Source organism: Dendrobates tinctorius, unplaced genomic scaffold (genome assembly GCF_039654945.1).
Source record: "Dendrobates tinctorius isolate UK_male_01 unplaced genomic scaffold, ASM3965494v1 ptg000126l, whole genome shotgun sequence".
Taxonomy (NCBI): Eukaryota; Metazoa; Chordata; class Amphibia; order Anura; family Dendrobatidae; genus Dendrobates; species Dendrobates tinctorius.
Window position 1 is genome coordinate 12,380,937 of NW_027361794.1, and position 19,196 is coordinate 12,400,132.

The following is a 19,196-nucleotide window of genomic DNA, read 5'->3' on the forward strand; positions in this document are numbered from 1 at the left end:
TGAACAGGAGAGACCGGAGCGAGGAGCAGGGGCCTGATCACAAGAGCTGACAATCTGAGGAAACAGCAATGCTGAATAACAGTCTACACTGCGTCACTAGATCCTTATACAGGGGTAGAATGAGGCCTCACTGTACAGGAGAGACCGGAGCGAGGAGCAGGGGCCTGATCACAAGAGCTGACAATCTGAGGAAACAGCAATGCTGAATAACAGTCTACACTGCGTCACTAGATCCTTATACAGGGGTATAATGATGCCTCACTGTACAGGAGAGAGCGGAGCGAGGAGCCGGGGCCTGATCACAAGAGCTGACAGTCTGAGGAAACAGCAATGCTGAATAACAGTCTACACTGCGTCACTAGATCCTTATACAGGGGTATAATGAGGCCTCACTGTACAGGAGAGACCGGAGCAAGGAGCAGAGGCCTGATCACAAGAGCTGACAATCTGAGGAAACAGCAATGCTGAATAACAGTCTACACTGTGTCACTAGATCCTTATACAGGGGTATAATGAGGCCTCACTGTACAGGAGAGATCGGAGCGAGGAGCAGGGGCCTGATCACAAGAGCTGACAATCTGAGGAAACAGCAATGCTGAATAACAGTCTACACTGCGTCACTAGATCCTTATACAGGGGTATAATGATGCCTCACTGTACAGGAGAGAGCGGAGCGAGGAGCCGGGGCCTGATCACAAGAGCTGACAATCTGAGGAAACAGCAATGCTGAATAACAGTCTACACTGCGTCACTAGATCCTTATACAGGGGTATAATGAGGCCTCACTGTACAGGAGAGACTGGAGCGAGGAGCAGAAGCCTGATCACAAGAGCTGACAATCTGAGGAAACAGCAATGCTGAATAACAGTCTACACTGTGTCACTAGATCCTTATACAGGTGTATAATGATGCCTCACTGTACAGGAGAGACCGGAGCGAGGAGCAGGGGCCTGATCACAAGAGCTGACAATCTGAGGAAACAGCAATGCTGAATAACAGTCTACACTGCGTCACTAGATCCTTATACAGGGGTATAATGAGGCCTCACTGTACAGGAGAGACCGGAGCGAGGAGCAGGGGCCTGATCACAAGAGCTGACAATCTGAGGAAACAGCAATGCTGAATAAAAGTCTACACTGCGTCACTAGATCCTTATACAAAGGTATAATGAGGCCTCACTGTACAGGAGAGACCGGAGCGAGGAGCAGGGGGCCTGATCACAAGAGCTGACAATCTGAGGAAACAGCAATGCTGAATAACAGTCTACACTGCGTCACTAGATCCTTATACAGGGGTATAATGAGGCCTCACTGTACAGGAGAGACCGGAGCGAGGAGCAGGGGCCTGATCACGAGAGCTGACAATCTGAGGAAACAGCAATGCTGAATAACAGTCTACACTGCGTCACTAGATCCTTATACAGGGGTATAATGAGGCCTCACTGTACAGGAGAGACCGGAGCGAGGAGCCGGGGCCTGATCACAAGAGCTGACAATCTGAGGAAACAGCAATGCTGAATAACAGTCTACACTGCATCACTAGATCCTTATACAGGGGTATACTGAGGCCTCACTGTACAGGAGAGACCGGAGCGAGGAGCAGGGGCCTGATCACAAGAGCAGACAATCTGAGGAAACAGCAATGCTGAATAACAGTTTACACTGCGTCACTAGATCCTTATACAGGTGGAGAATGAGGCCTCACTGTACAGGAGAGACCGGAGCAAGGAGCCGGGGCCTGATCACAAGAGCTGACAATCTGAGGAAACAGCAATGCTGAATAACAGTCTACACTATGTCACTAGATCCTTATACAGAGGTATAATGAGGCCTCACTGTACAGGAGAGAGTGGAGTGAGGAGCCGGGGCCTGATCACAAGAGCTGACAATCTGAGGAAATAGCAATGCTGAATAATAGTCTACACTGCGTCACTAGATCCTTATACAGGTGGAGAATGAGGCCTCACTGTACAGGAGAGACCGGAGCAAGGAGCAGGGGCCAGATCACAAGAGCTGACAATCTGAGGAAAGAGCAATGCTGAATAACAGTCTACACTGCGTCACTAGATCCTTATACAGGGGTATAATGAGGCCTCACTGTACAGGAGAGACCGGAGCGAGGAGCAGGGGCCTGATCACAAGAGCTGACAATCTGAGGAAACAGCAATGCTGAATAACAGTCTACACTGCGTCACTAGATCCTTATACAGGGGTATAATGAGGCCTCACTGTACAGGAGAGACCGGAGCGAGGAGCGGGGGCCTGATCACAAGAGCTGACAATCTGAGGAAACAGCAATGCTGAATAACAGTCTACACTGCGTCACTAGATCCTTATACAGGGGTATAATGAGGCCTCACTGTACAGGAGAGACCGGAGCGAGGAGCAGGGGCCTGATCACAAGAGCTGACAATCTGAGGAAACAGCAATGCTGAATAAAAGTCTACACTGCGTCACTAGATCCTTATACAAAGGTATAATGAGGCCTCACTGTACAGGAGAGACCGGAGCGAGGAGCAGGGGGCCTGATCACAAGAGCTGACAATCTGAGGAAACAGCAATGCTGAATAACAGTCTACACTGCGTCACTAGATCCTTATACAGGGGTATAATGAGGCCTCACTGTACAGGAGAGACCGGAGCGAGGAGCAGGGGCCTGATCACGAGAGCTGACAATCTGAGGAAACAGCAATGCTGAATAACAGTCTACACTGCGTCACTAGATCCTTATACAGGGGTATAATGAGGCCTCACTGTACAGGAGAGACCGGAGCGAGGAGCCGGGGCCTGATCACAAGAGCTGACAATCTGAGGAAACAGCAATGCTGAATAACAGTCTACACTGCATCACTAGATCCTTATACAGGGGTATACTGAGGCCTCACTGTACAGGAGAGACCGGAGCGAGGAGCAGGGGCCTGATCACAAGAGCAGACAATCTGAGGAAACAGCAATGCTGAATAACAGTTTACACTGCGTCACTAGATCCTTATACAGGTGGAGAATGAGGCCTCACTGTACAGGAGAGACCGGAGCAAGGAGCCGGGGCCTGATCACAAGAGCTGACAATCTGAGGAAACAGCAATGCTGAATAACAGTCTACACTATGTCACTAGATCCTTATACAGAGGTATAATGAGGCCTCACTGTACAGGAGAGAGTGGAGTGAGGAGCCGGGGCCTGATCACAAGAGCTGACAATCTGAGGAAATAGCAATGCTGAATAATAGTCTACACTGCGTCACTAGATCCTTATACAGGTGGAGAATGAGGCCTCACTGTACAGGAGAGACCGGAGCAAGGAGCAGGGGCCAGATCACAAGAGCTGACAATCTGAGGAAAGAGCAATGCTGAATAACAGTCTACACTGCGTCACTAGATCCTTATACAGGGGTATAATGAGGCCTCACTGTACAGGAGAGACCGGAGCGAGGAGCAGGGGCCTGATCACAAGAGCTGACAATCTGAGGAAACAGCAATGCTGAATAACAGTCTACACTGCGTCACTAGATCCTTATACAGGGGTATAATGAGGCCTCACTGTACAGGAGAGACCGGAGCGAGGAGCGGGGGCCTGATCACAAGAGCTGACAATCTGAGGAAACAGCAATGCTGAATAACAGTCTACACTGCGTCACTAGATCCTTATACAGGGGTATAATGAGGCCTCACTGTACAGGAGAGACCGGAGCGAGGAGCAGGGGCCTGATCACAAGAGCTGACAATCTGAGGAAACAGCAATGCTGAATAACAGTCTACACTGCGTCACTAAATCATTATACAGGGGTATAATGAGGCCTCACTGTACAGGAGAGAGCGGAGCAAGGAGCCGGGGCCTGATCACAAGAGCTGACAATCTGAGGAAACAGCAATGCTGAATAACAGTCTACACTGTGTCACTAGATCCTTATACAGGGGTATAATGAGGCCTCACTGTACAGGAGAGACCAGAGCGAGGAGCAGAGGCCTGATCACAAGAGCTGACAATCTGAGGAAACAGCAATGCTGAATAACAGTCTACACTGCGTCACTAGATCCTTATACAGGGGTATAATGATGCCTCACTGTACAGGAGAGAGCGGAGCGAGGAGCCGGGGCCTGATCACAAGAGCTGACAATCTGAGGAAACAGCAATGCTGAATAACAGTCTACACTGCGTCACTAGATCCTTATACAGGGGCATAATGAGGCCTCACTGTACAGGAGAGACCGGAGCAATGAGCAGAGGCCTGATCACAAGAGCTGACAATCTGAGGAAACAGCAATGCTGAATAACAGTCTACACTGAGTCACTAGATCCTTATACAGGGGTATAATGAGGCCTCACTGTACAGGAGAGACCGGAGCGAGGAGCAGGGGCCTGATCACAAGAGCTGACAATCTGAGGAAACAGCAATGCTGAATAACAGTCTACACTGCGTCACTAGATCCTTATACAGGGGTATAATGAGGCCTCACTGTACAGGAGAGACCGGAGCGAGGAGCAGAAGCCTGATCACAAGAGCTGACAATCTGAGGAAACAGCAATGCTGAATAACAGTCTACACTGTGTCACTAGATCCTTATACAGGTGTATAATGAGGCCTCACTGTACAGGAGAGACCGGAGCGAGGAGCAGGGGCCTGATCACAAGAGCTGACAATCTGAGGAAACAGCAATGCTGAATAACAGTCTACACTGCGTCACTAGATCCTTATACAGGGGTATAATGAGGCCTCACTGTACAGGAGAGACCGGAGCAAGGAGCAGGGGCCTGATCACAAGAGCTGACAATCTGAGGAAACAGCAATGCTGAATAACAGTCTACACTGCGTCACTAGATCCTTATACAGGGGTATAATGAGGCCTCACTGTGTACAGGAGAGACCGGAGCGAGGAGCAGGGGGCCTGATCACAAGAGCTGACAATCTGAGGAAACAGCAATGCTGAATAACAGTCTACACTGCGTTACTAGATCCTTATACATTAGTATAATGAGACCTCACTGTGTACAGGAGAGACCGGAGCGAGGAGTCGGGGCCTGATCACAAGAGCTGACAATCTGAGGAAATAGCAATGCTGAATAACAGTCTACACTGCGTCACTAGATCCTTATACAGGGGTATAATGAGGCCTCACTGTACAGGAGAGACCGGAGCGAGGAGCCGGGGCCTGATCACAAGAGCTGACAATCTGAGGAAACAGCAATGCTGAATAACAGTCTACACTGCGTCACTAGATCCTTATACGGGGGTATAATGAGGCCTCACTGTACAGGAGAGAGTGGAGCGAGGAGCCGGGGCCTGATCACAAGAGCTGACAATCTGAGGAAATAGCAATGCTGAATAACAGTCTACACTGCGTCACTAGATCCTTATACAGGTGGAGTATGAGGCCTCACTGTACAGGAGAGAGTGGAGCGAGGAGCCGGGGCCTGATCACAAGAGCTGACAATCTGAGGAAATAGCAATGCTGAATAACAGTCTACACTGCATCACTAGATCCTTATACAGGGGTATAATGAGGCCTCACTGTACAGGAGAGACCGGAGCGAGGAGCAGGGGCCTGATCACAAGAGCTGACAATCTGAGGAGACAGCAATGCTGAATAACAGTCTACACTGCGTCACTAGATCCTTATACAGGGGTATAATGAGGCCTCACTGTACAGGAGAGACCGGAGCGAGGAGCAGAGGCCTGATCACAAGAGCTGACAATCTGAGAAAACAGCAATGCTGAATAACAGTCTACACTGCGTCACTAGATCCTTATACAGGTGTATAATGAGGCCTCACTGTACAGGAGAGACCGGAGCGAGGATCAGAGGCCTGAACACAAGAGCTGACAATCTGAGGAAACAGCAATGCTGAATAACAGTCTACACTGCGTCACTAGATCCTTATACAGGGGTATAATGAGACCTCACTGTACAGGAGAGACCGGAGCGAGGAGCAGGGGCCTGATCACAAGAGCTGACAATCTGAGGAAACAGCAATGCTGAATAACAGTCTACACTGCGTCACTAGATCCTTATACAGGGGTATAATGAGACCTCACTGTACAGGAGAGACCGGAGCGAGGAGCAGGGGCCTGATCACAAGAGCTGACAATCTGAGGAAACAGCAATGCTGAATAACAGTCTACACTGCGTCACTAGATCGTTATACAGGGGTATAATGAGGCCTCACTGTACAGGAGAGACCGGAGCGAGGAGCAGGGGCCTGAACACAAGAGCTGACAATCTGAGGAGACAGCAATGCTGAATAATAGTCTACGCTGCGTCACTAGATCGTTATACAGGGGTATAATGAGGCCTCACTGTACAGGAGAGACCGGAGCGAGGAGCCGGGGCCTGATCACAAGAGCTGACAATCTGAGGAAACAGCAATGCTGAATAACAGTCTACACTGCGTCACTATATCCTTATACAGGTGTATAATGAGGCCTCACTGTACAGGAGAGACCGGAGCGAGGAACAGAGGCCTGATCACAAGAGTTGACAATCTGAGGAGACAGCAATGCTGAATAACAGTCTACACTGCGTCACTAGATCCTTATACAGGGGTATAATGAGGCCTCACTGTACAGGAGAGACCGGAGCGAGGAGCAGGGGCCTGATCACAAGAGCTGACAATCTGAGGAAACAGCAATGCTGAATAACAGTCTACACTGCGTCACTAGATCCTTATACAGGAATATAATGAGGCCACACTGTACAGGAGAGACCGGAGCGAGGAGCCGGGGCCTGATCACAAGAGCTGACAATCTGAGGAAACAGCAATGCTGAATAACAGTCTACACTGCGTCACTAGATCCTTATACAGGGGTATAATGAGGCCTCACTGTACAGGAGAGACCGGAGCGAGGAGCCGGGGGCCTGATCACAAGAGCTGACAATCTGAGGAAACAGCAATGCTGAATAACAGTCTACACTGCGTCACTAGATCCTTATACAGGGGTATAATGAGGCCTCACTGTACAGGAGAGACCGGAGCGAGGAGCAGAGGCCTGATCACAAGAGCTGACAATCTGAGGAAACAGCAATGCTGAATAACAGTCTACACTGCGCCACTAGATCCTTATACAGGAGTATAATGAGGCCTCACTGTACAGAAGAGACCGGAGCGAGGAGCCGGGGGCCTGATCACAAGAGCTGACAATCTGAGGAAACAGCAATGCTGAATAACAGTCTACACTGCGTCACTAGATCCTTATACAGGGGTATAATGAGGCCTCACTGTACAGGAGAGACCGGAGCGAGGAGCAGGGGCCTGATCACAAGAGCTGACAATCTGAGGAAACAGCAATGCTGAATAACAGTCTACACTGCGCCACTAGATCCTTATACAGGAGTATAATGAGGCCTCACTGTACAGAAGAGACCGGAGCGAGGAGCCGGGGGCCTGATCACAAGAGCTGACAATCTGAGGAAACAGCAATGTTGAATAACAGTCTACACTGTGTCACTAGATCCTTATACAGGGGTATAATGAGGCCTCACTGTACAGGAGAGACCGGAGCGAGGAGCAGAGGCCTGATCACAAGAGCTGACAATCTGAGGAAACAGCAATGCTGAATAACAGTCTACACTGCGCCACTAGATCCTTATACAGGAGTATAATGAGGCCTCACTGTACAGAAGAGACCGGAGCGAGGAGCCGGGGGCCTGATCACAAGAGCTGACAATCTGAGGAAACAGCAATGCTGAATAACAGTCTACACTGCGTCACTAGATCCTTATACAGGGGTATAATGAGGCCTCACTGTACAGGAGAGACCGGAGCGAGGAGCAGGGGCCTGATCACAAGAGCTGACAATCTGAGGAGACAGCAATGCTGAATAACAGTCTACACTTCATCACTAGATCCTTATACAGGGGTATAATGAGGCCTCATTGTACAGGAGAGACCGGAGCGAGGAGCCGGGGCCTGATCACAAGAGCTGACAATCTGAGGAAACAGCAATGCTGAATAACAGTCTACACTGCGTCACTAGATCCTTATATAGGAGTATAATGAGGCCTCACTGTACAGGAGAGACCGGAGCGAGGAGCAGAGGCCTGATCACAAGAGCTGACAATCCGAGGAGACAGCAAAGCTGAATAACAGTCTACACTGCGTCACTAGATCCTTATACAGGGGTATAATGAGGCCTCACTGTACAGGAGAGACCGGATCGAGGAGCCGGGGCCTGATCACAAGAGCTGACAATCTGAGGAAACAGCAATGCTGAATAACAGTCTACACTGCGTCACTAGGTCCTTATACAGGGGTATAATGAGGCTTCACTGTACAGGAGAGACCGGAGCGAGGAGCAGTGGCCTGATCACAAGAGCTGACAATCTGAGGAAACAGCAGTGCTGAATAACAGTCTACACTGCGTCACTAGATCCTTATACAAGTGGAGAATGAGGCCTTACTGTACAGTAGAGACCGGAGCGAGGAGAAGGGGTCTGATCACAAGAGCTGACAATCTGAGGAAACAGCAATGCTGAGTAACAGTCTACACTGCGTCACTAGATCCTTATACAGGAGTATAATGAGGCCTCACTGTACAGGAGAGACCGGAGCGAGGAGCAGGGGCCTGATCACAAGAGCTGACAATCTGAGGAAACAGCAATGCTGAATAACAGTCTACACTGCGTCACTAGATCCTTATACAGGGGTATAATGAGGCCTCACTGTACAGGAGAGACCGGAGCGAGGAGCAGGGGCCTGATCACAAGAGCTGACAATCTGAGGAAGCAGCAATGCTGAATAACAGTCTACACTGCGTCACTAGATCCTTATACAGGTGGAGAATGAGGCCTCACTGTACAGGAGAGACCGGAGCAAGGAGCAGGGGCCTGATCACAAGAGCTGACAATCTGAGGAAACAGCAATGCTGAATAACAGTCTACACTGCGTCACTAGATCCTTATACAGGGGTATAATGAGGCCTCACTGTACAGGAGAGACCGGAGCGAGGAGCAGAGGCCTGATCACAAGAGCTGACAATCTGAGGAAACAGCAATGCTGAATAACAGTCTACACTGCGCCACTAGATCCTTATACAGGAGTATAATGAGGCCTCACTGTACAGAAGAGACCGGAGCGAGGAGCCGGGGGCCTGATCACAAGAGCTGACAATGTGAGGAAACAGCAATGCTGAATAACAGTCTACACTGCGTCACTAGATCCTTATACAGGGGTATAATGAGGCCTCACTGTACAGGAGAGACCGGAGCGAGGAGCAGGGGCCTGATCACAAGAGCTGACAATCTGAGGAAGCAGCAATGCTGAATAACAGTCTACACTGCGTCACTAGATCCTTATACAGGTGGAGAATGAGGCCTCACTGTACAGGAGAGACCGGAGCAAGGAGCAGGGGCCTGATCACAAGAGCTGACAATCTGAGGAAACAGCAATGCTGAATAACAGTCTACACTGCGTCACTAGATCCTTATACAGGGGTATAATGAGGCCTCACTGTACAGGAGAGACCGGAGCGAGGAGCAGAGGCCTGATCACAAGAGCTGACAATCTGAGGAAACAGCAATGCTGAATAACAGTCTACACTGCGCCACTAGATCCTTATACAGGAGTATAATGAGGCCTCACTGTACAGAAGAGACCGGAGCGAGGAGCCGGGGGTCTGATCACAAGAGCTGACAATCTGAGGAAACAGCAATGCTGAATAACAGTCTACACTGCGTCACTAGATCCTTATACAGGGGTATAATGAGGCCTCACTGTACAGGAGAGACCGGAGCGAGGAGCAGGGGCCTGATCACAAGAGCTGACAATCTGAGGAAACAGCAATGCTGAATAACAGTCTACACTGCGTCACTAGATCCTTATACAGGAGTATAATGAGGCCTCACTGTACAGGAGAGACCGGAGCGAGGAGCAGGGGCCTGATCACAAGAGCTGACAATCTGAGGAGACAGCAATGCTGAATAACAGTCTACACTGCGTCACTAGATCCTTATACAGGGGTATAATGAGGCCTCACTGTACAGGAGAGAGCGGAGCGAGGAGCCGGGGCCTGATCACAAGAGCTGACAATCTGAGGAAACAGCAATGCTGAATAACAGTCTACACTGCGTCACTAGATCCTTATACAGGAGTATAATGAGGACTCACTGTACAGGAGAGACCGGAGCGAGGAGCAGGGGCCTGATCACAAGAGCTGACAATCTGAGGAGACAGCAATGCTGAATAACAGTCTACACTGCGTCACTAGATCCTTATACAGGGGTATAATGAGGCCTCACTGTACAGGAGAGAGCGGAGCGAGGAGCCGGGGCCTGATCACAAGAGCTGACAATCTGAGGAAACAGCAATGCTGAATAACAGTCTACACTGCGTCACTAGATCCTTATACAGGAGTATAATGAGGCCTCACTGTACAGGAGAGACCGGAGCGAGGAGCGGGGGCCTGATCACAAGAGCTAACAATCTGAGGAAACAGCAATGCTGAATAACAGTCTACACTGTGTCACTAGATCCTTATACAGGTGGAGAATGAGGCCTCACTGTACAGGAGAGAGCGGAGCGAGGAGCAGGGGCCTGATCACAAGAGCTAACAATCTGAGGAAACAGCAATGCTGAATAACAGTCTACACTGTGTCACTAGATCCTTATACAGGTGGAGAATGAGGCTCTCACTTTACAGGCAAAGACTAGGAACAAGGACCGTGGAAAATAGATTTCGATTTAAAAAGAAGAGCCGTTTAAAGAGCCGGATCACCAAAAAGAGTCGAACTTCCCATCAATACTCCAATGCCATGTAGCGTCTGCACTGGATATCATGTGACCCATGACTCCTCCCCTCCTGTGACCTCATCACAGGTCCTGTGCACAGAGCAGCGATATATGTGGAGTGCGGCTCTGCAGGTGGAGGTAAGTGAAGATTCCCTATTACTGAGCGTGTGAGGGGAACATTAACCCTTTCAGCACTGAGACTTTTTTGGTGTTTTTGTTGCCTCTTTATAAGAATCATTGCATTTTGTTCTGTTTCCTGTAATAGATACATACGGCTCAACTATGGAGGACAGGCAGTGAGGAAACGGATTGTTCTCATAGTACAGGGCCCCTTTCTTGGCCCCACACAGTGTAATGCCCCAATATGCCCCTGTTAGCTGGGCTCTGCAGCCACAACCAGCTGCCTCGGACACTTTACCATGGCCTACTACCTCAGATTATTTGATGGCACCCCAATTCTTTGCTTGGTGCCAAATCTATTCAGCCCCTTTGGGGCTATGGCTTTTATAATATCACTAGCTGAAGAGCCCGGCGCTGCCCGGGCATAGTAACTAACTGTGGTTAGTTATAACAAATTATAATGATTATATATAAAGCTATAAAGCTGAGTGTAGAGCCCCGCCCACTCCGCATAGCCCCATTCACTATAATATCCCACATCATCCCGTCAGCCAGAGCCACCAGACTACTACCCCTAATATCCCACATCATCCATTCAGCCAGAGCCACCGGACTACTACCACTAATATCCCACATCATCCCATCAGCTAGAGTCACCGGACTACTACCCCTTATATCCCACATCATCCCGTCAGCCAGAGCCACCAGACTACTACCCCTAATATCCCACATCATCCAATCAGCCAGAGCCACCGGACTACTACCCCTAATATCCCACATCATCCAATCAGCCAGAGCCACCGGACTACTACCCCTAATATCCCACATCATCCAATCAGCCAGAGCCACCGACTACTACCCCTAATATCCCGCATCATCCAATCAGCCAGAGCTACCGGACTACTACCACTAATATCCCACATCATCCCATCAGCCAGAGCCACCGGACTACTACCACTAATATCCAACATCATCCCATCAGCCAGAGCTACCGGACTACTACCACTAATATCCAACATCATCCCATCAGCCAGAGGTACCGGACTACTACCCCTAATATCCCACATCATCCCATCAGCCAGAGCCACCGGACTACTACCCCTAATATCCCACATCATCCCATCAGCCAGAGCTACCGGACTACTACCCCTAATATCCCACATCAGCCAGAGCTACCGGACTACTACCCCTAATATCCCACATCATCCCATCAGCCAGAGCTACCGGACTACTACCACTAATATCCAACATCATCCCATCAGCCAGAGCTACCGGACTACTACCCCTAATATCCCACATCATCCCATCTGCCAGAGCCACCGGACTACTACCCCTAATATCCCACATCTTCCCATCAGCCAGAGCTACCGGACTACTACCCCTAATATCCCACATCATCCCATCAGCCAGAGCCACCGGACTACTACCCCTAATATCCCACATCATCCCATCAGCCAGAGCCACCGGACTACTACCCCTAATATCCCACATCATCCCATCAGCCAGAGCTACCGGACTACTACCCCTAATATCCCACATCATCCCATCAGCCAGAGCTACCGGACTACTACCCCTAATATCCCACATCATCCCATCAGCCAGAGCTACCGGACTACTACCCCTAATATCCCACATCATCCCATCAGCCAGAGCCACCGGACTACTACCCCTAATATCCCACATCATCCCATCAGCCAGAGCCACCGGACTACTACCCCTAATATCCCACATCATCCCATCAGCCAGAGCTACCGGACTACTACCCCTAATATCCCACATCATCCCATCAGCCAGAGCCACCGGACTACTACCCCTAATATCCCACATCATCCCATCAGCCAGAGCCACCGGACTACTACCCCTAATATCCCACATCATCCCATCAGCCAGAGCCACCGGACTACTACCACTAATATCCAACATCATCCCATCAGCCAGAGCCACCGGACTACTACCCCTAATATCCCACATCATCCCATCAGCCAGAGCCACCGGACTACTACCACTAATATTCCACATCATCCAACCAGCCAGAGCTACCGGACTACTACCACTAATATCCCACATCATCCCATCAGCCAAAGCCACCAGACTACTACCCCTAATATCCCACATCATCCAATCAGCCAGAGCTACCGGACTACTACCCCTAATATCCCACATCATCCCATCAGCCAGAGCCACCGGACTACTACCCCTAATATCCCACATCATCCCATCAGCCAGAGCTACCGGACTACTACCCCTAATATCCCACATCATCCCATCAGCCAGAGCTACCGGACTACTACCCCTAATATCCCACATCATCCCATCAGCCAGAGCTACCGGACTACTACCCCTAATATCCCACTTCATCCCGTCAGCCAAAGCCACCAGACTACTACCTGTTGTGAGTTCATTTTTCCCTTCACCATTGAGGTCTGATGAACTCCCTCCTCTAGTGAAGGAAGGTAGTGAGGCTGATTACCAAACACCTGGGCAGCTAGATGATGACTGGGTGGCTGGAATTGAGGACTGGATATAAGGCTGCCGACGCCCTTCTTCCTGGCTGGTGATTTTCCTGCTGGATTCTTGGAGACCAGTCTGATTCCTGCATCTCAAAGCTAAGTTTTTCTGCTCTGCTTTGTACTCTTCAGTTTTGTTTTGCCTTGTTTTTTGGGAGTTCTGCCATCCCCGGCCGGGGGTGAGCTGAATTCCATTTTTGTCTCTGATCTGTTGATCTTTTGCTCTGTCTTCAGAATATACCTGAGTGCTGATATAGTCTTTTGAAGCCTAGCGACTTCAGGGCCTGTTTTTCCTATCAGTCGGTTGGCTCATTTTGATAGGGTTTTTGCGGATGGCAGACAGCAGCTTTCATATCCTGTCCTATTTAGTTAGCTTGGGCCCCATCATTTGCTCAACCTATCTTTCTATCTGTGTTAGTGTTTTCATCTTGCTTCACCGTCATTATATGTTGGGGGCTGCCTATTGCTTTGGGGTCTGCTCTGGGGCAGTTTAGTTTTTCCCCTTTCTGTCTTTAGGCTATGTAGTTCTCCGGCTGTGATCGAGGGGTCTAGGGCACCGTAGGAACCCCCCACGGCTACTGCTAGTTGTTGTGGATAGGTCCAGGGGTCTGCAATCCGATAGCTGCCAACCTCTCTGGTTTTTCTGGACTTAGCTGGTATTTTGTTTTTTCCTCCTTCGGTGACTCATCATAACAACTACCACTAATATCCCACTTCATCCCGTCAGCCAGAGCCACTGGACTACTACCACTAATATCCCACATCAGCCAGAGCCACCGGACTACTACCCCTAATATCCCACATCATCCCGTCAGCCAGAGCCACTGGACTACTACCACTAATATCCCAAATCATCCCGTCAAAGCCACCAGACTACTACCCCTAATATCCCACATCGTCCCATCAGCCAGAGCCACCCGACTACTACCCCTAATATCCCACATCATCCCGTCAGCCAGAGCCACTGGACAACTACCACTAATATCCCACATCATCCCGTCAGCTAGAGCCACTGGACAACTACCACTAATTTTTCTAGTCACCTTCCACGACAGCCACCTTGGAGGATGTCTCCCCGCCCTAATGGGGGACAGGAACACAAAGAGGTTAAATAACCCTCCCCTTCCTGCTACCTCAGTGTTTTTCCTGTCTCCTATCGGGGCATGAAGAGGTCACAAGGGGCTGCCGTGGCCAGCGAGCGGAGCCCTAGATACTAACCGAAGCTGGGCAGCCGAGGTCGGGGGTTCGCCTCTCCTCCACATGCTGCTCTCGTCTCCACCGCGGTGTGACTCGGGACTTTGCCGCCCCTCCCGCTCCCTCCGGGGTAAAGCGGGGCGGTATGGTGCCTGCGGGGTCCTGCACAGCTCCCCGGCATCCTCCCTCCTTCCAGCGCTGCAGGTGGAAGCCGGCGCGCGCGCCAGAGGGGGCAGGCAGTAAACCGGAAGTTGCGGTGACGCGTACTTCCGGTTTGCGGCCTCCGGCGTCCTGCAAGGGGGAAACGGGCGCCGGCACCCAGGGGACCCGGGAAATGCTTCCAATGGCGGCGGGGGTCGACCAGATCCTCCCCAGGGACAAAGGAGGAGGGAGGAGCCTGTGTCTGTGGTGTGTACAGCATGGATGGTGACAAACCCTCAACTGCAGCATCTGCGGAGCCCAGCGTTCCCCCTCCTACAGTGAGTAGCAGGGTCGGTCCCCCTTTTTTCTGTGAAACTACGGTGGCACGGATCTGAGCGAGCCTCTCTTCTTCTTGCAGGAAGACAAGGCCTCGGTCCCCAAAAATCCTCGCAAGTGTGGTATTTGTGGTGCCAGGTTTCCTTCTGACTACAGGAAGAAGTTATGCCAACCCTGTACACAAAATATCCTGCGTACCGAGCAACCCTCCCTGTTTGACAGCATAAAAACTCTCATCAGACAGGAGGTGCAGTCCTCCATAGCCGCCCAGACCCCCGCGGCCCAGGGCCCTGCCCCAAAAAAGAGGAAAAGAGCACCTGTGGAAGCTGACTCGGACTCAGGAGAGGTCCGTTCCTCTGGATCGGAGGATATCTGGGAAAATGAGGGCTCCACGTCCACATCCAGTCATGATGCGAAAAAATATTATTTCTCCTCAGAGGATATGGAGGAGTTAGTATCTATGGTGAGAAACACCATGGGATTAGAGGAGGAAGAGGTTAAACTCTCAGTCCAGGATGAGATGTTTGGAGGGTTGAAACCCAAAGGTAGGAAAGGGTTCCCGGTTCATGAGGTCATACAGGATTTAATATCTCAGGAGTGGTCCTCCCTCGAGAAGGCGCTCACTGTGCCCTCTGAGCTTAAAAATCGGTTCCCCCTAGAGGGTGATGGTTCTATATGGGAGATCCCTAAAATAGACGTCCAGGTGTCTAAGGTCACTAAAAAAATGTCCTTACCCTTTGAGGATGCTTCCCAATTAAAGGATCCAATGGATCGGAAAATAGAGAGCCATCTTAAAAAGTCCTGGGAGGCCTCCACGAACCTGCTCAAGGCGAATATTGCATCCACCTGTGTAGCCAGATCTTTGTTTTTCTGGCTACGCACGTTGGAAGACCACCTATCGGGGGGGTACTCCAAGAGAGGAAATCCTAGACTCCCTATCAATTCTCCAGAAGGCAACGGGATACTTAGCGGATGCCTCAGGAGAGACGGTACGGGTGGCAGCAAGGTCCCTTGTCCTTTCAAATTCGGCCAGGAGAGCCTTGTGGCTAAAATCATGGGGGGGTGATATCACCTCCAAGACGAAGCTGTGTGCTATCCCCTTCCAGGGACACCATGTGTTTGATCCGGTCCTAGAGGACATCCAAGAATAAGTCGTTGCCAGAACAGAAATCCACCAAAAGGCGGTTTTTTCGTCCCTCAAGAGAGCAGACCTCCCAGAGAGCATTCAGAGGAAAGGGCAAGACGGGTCGATGGAGCTACCCGAAAGGGGGGGAAAGGGAGAAACCTCCTTGTGCCCCAACAGCAGCAGCCCCCGGAGAAACAGTGACTACCGGGTCGGGGGTCGACTCACACAGTTTCTCGCCCAATGGCAGGCCACGACTTCAAACCAGTGGGTCCTGCACACTGTACAATTTGGGCTGAAGCTGGAGTTCGAGCACCCTCCCCCCACACGCCCTAAGAATTACTCCAACACAGTCCCCAGGTCTACAGAGAATATTGTGGCGTCAGATAGAAGAACTCCTACGAGAAGAAGTGGTCTCATATGTGCCTCCGCAAGAGGAGGGCAGGGGGCATTATTCTCGCCTGTTCCTGATAAAAAAAACCTTCAGGAAAACACAGGCTCATAATAAATCTGAAGCCCCTGAACCACTTCATCAAGTACCGAAGGTTCAAAATGGAATCAGTGAAGTCGGCGATTCCGCTGATTGGGCAAAACTGGCAAATGGCCACGATAGATCTGAGGGATGCGTATTACCATGTCCCCATTCATCCAGACCACCGAAAGTTCCTGAGGTTCGCTATCTTCCACGGCCAAGAAATCCGCCACCTCCAGTTCAACGCCCTGCCGTTTGGGGTATCCCCAGCACCAAGGGTATTCACAAAGATAATGAGGGAAGCAGTCATCTCTATCCGGCTTCAAGGAATATGCATTGTGCCGTATCTAGACGATCTGCTGATCATCGCACCATCGGTAGTCCGGCTGAACCAAGACATATCAAGGACCCTACAGATACTCGAGGGCTTGGGGTGGATGCCGAATCTCCAGAAATCGGCCCTCTATCCTTCTCCAAGGAGAAAATTCCTGGGAATCCTCTTGGATTCAGAAGAAAGAACCTCCTTTCTCCCTGAAGATCGGCAAAGAGACATTCGGCAGAAAGTAATCTGGTTCAGAAACCAGAAGGCGCCAACACTAAGGGACGCCATGTCCATCCTGGGTTCTCTGATGGCGTGCATTCAGGCGGTATCTTGGGCACAAGCTCATACGCGAGTCCTCCAATCATGTCCTGATGAACGCAAAGAGGTATTCAAACAACCTATCAAAAAGAATCCCGCTTCCAGGACATGTGAAAACAAGCCTTTGGTGGTGGCTGAATTACCGGAACCTGAGGCGAGGAATAAGTTGGGATCAGCTTCCTCTAAAGGTACTATGTACCGATGCCAGCCTGAGAGGCTGGGGGGCGGTGATCGAAGACTCATACTTTCAGGGGCAATGGCCCCAGAACATAAGATCTGGATCGTCAAACCTAAGAGAATTGACAGCAGTAGAAGAGTCGCTGAAAGCCGCATCTGCCCTAGTCAAAAACCATCATGTTCGGATATACTCCGACAACGTGACCACAGTAGCGTATCTCAGGCACCAGGGGGCACAAGGTACGCCAGTCTAAAGAATGTAGCAGCAAGGATCTTCCTCTGGGCGGAGAAGAACCTATTATCCGTTTCCGCAGTACATCTGAAGGGGTCGGAAAACATCCAGGCAGACTTCCTGAGCAGGAAAGACGTCCATCCAGGGGAATGGTGTCTGAACCAAGAGGTCTTCCAGAACCTAGTCTCAAGATGGGGAAACCCAGAAGTCGACCTGTTCGCGAATGCGCAGAATGCAAAGGTGGCGACCTTTTTTTCCCTCAGTCCCACGTATGGAGCCCGGGGGACAGATGCGTTTGCCCATCCATGGATCTTCAGACTGGCCTACGCCTTTCCCCCAATCCCGATGCTGGCAAGAACATTACAGAAGATCAGAGCAGATGGAGTCACAACGATCCTGGTGGCTCCCATGTGGCCAGGACGAAGCTGGTACAGCGCTCTGCTGAACATGGCCCAAGAGGGTCCCTTGCTCCTACCCCAAAACACCGACCTCCTGTTTCGGGGTCCCTTGCTTCACCCGAACCCGACCAGGCTGCGTCTAGCAGCTTGGTTATTGAAGCCAATATTCTAAAGGCTAAAGGGTTGTCGGACAAGGTGATTCGGACCCTTCAAAAAAGCAGAAAGCCGGTGACGAACGCAATTTACGGCAAGATATGGAAGAGGTTTTGCTCCTGGTGCCTCCCGGGGGCCCCTGACCCCCTTCATCCAAATATTGCCCAAATACTGGATTTCCTGCAGAAGGGCTTAGGATTAGGGCTTACTCCAAGTACGTTAAAAGTACAGGTATCTGCCCTTAGCTCTTTCTTTGACCAAGACCTAGCTAGACACCGCTGGATCAAGCGGTTCATGGTAGCGGCAGGCAGGATTCGCCCTTCAGTCCCTGATCGGGTTCCCCCCTGGGATCTTAATTTAGTACTCAATAGCCTAACACAGGCCCCGTTTGAGCCCCTGTCAGAAATCTCATTGAAGGTTCTTACACTCAAAACGGTATTTCTGGTAGCAATCACATCGGCTAGACGGGTGGGGGAGTTACAGGCCCTATCAGTACAGGAACCTTACCTCCTACTCAATTCTGACAGTATAGTACTGCGTCTAGACCCCTCCTTTTTGCCCAAAGTGGTGTCAGATTTTCATAGAAGCCAGGATATCGTGTTGCCCTCATTTTGCCCAAATCCTTCTAATCCGAAAGAGGGAAGGTTTCATACCCTGGACGTTCGCAGGGTGGTTCTCCGCTACCTCGAAGCAACCAAGGATTGGAGAATTGATCAGAACCTGTTCCTTCAGTATTCGGGAAGAAACAAAGGGAAGAAGGCAGCGAAGAGCACAATAGCGGGTTGGATCAAGCAGTCCATCTCCCTGGCATACTCTTCAAGACATCTATCTCCGCCGGAGTCGTTAAAAGCCCACTCCACTCGATCAGTCGCTACGTCCTGGGCAGCAAGAGGAAATACGTCTTCAGAGCAGATATGCAGAGCTGCCACCTGGTCCTCTGTGCACACCTTTACCAGACATTATAGACTGGACTTCAATAGGG

At 50.6% G+C, this 19,196-nt stretch overlaps 1 protein-coding gene across 5 annotated transcripts in view; it reads left to right on the forward strand.

Annotated features, from left to right (window-relative positions):
* The first annotated feature begins 10,626 nt into the window (after positions 1-10,626).
* The window catches only part of LOC141047289 (uncharacterized), a 147,521-nt gene continuing 138,951 nt past the window's right edge, over positions 10,627-19,196 (forward strand). For 3 of the 5 annotated variants that reach the window (XM_073542337.1, XM_073542338.1, XM_073542339.1), the window contains exon 1: positions 10,627-10,859. In XM_073542337.1, the coding sequence (XP_073398438.1) occupies positions 10,740-10,859 (120 nt within the window). In that variant the 5' untranslated portion in view covers positions 10,627-10,739. The remainder of the gene's footprint in view (positions 10,860-19,196) is intronic. The other 2 variants (XM_073542335.1, XM_073542336.1) reach the window with 2 other exon arrangements.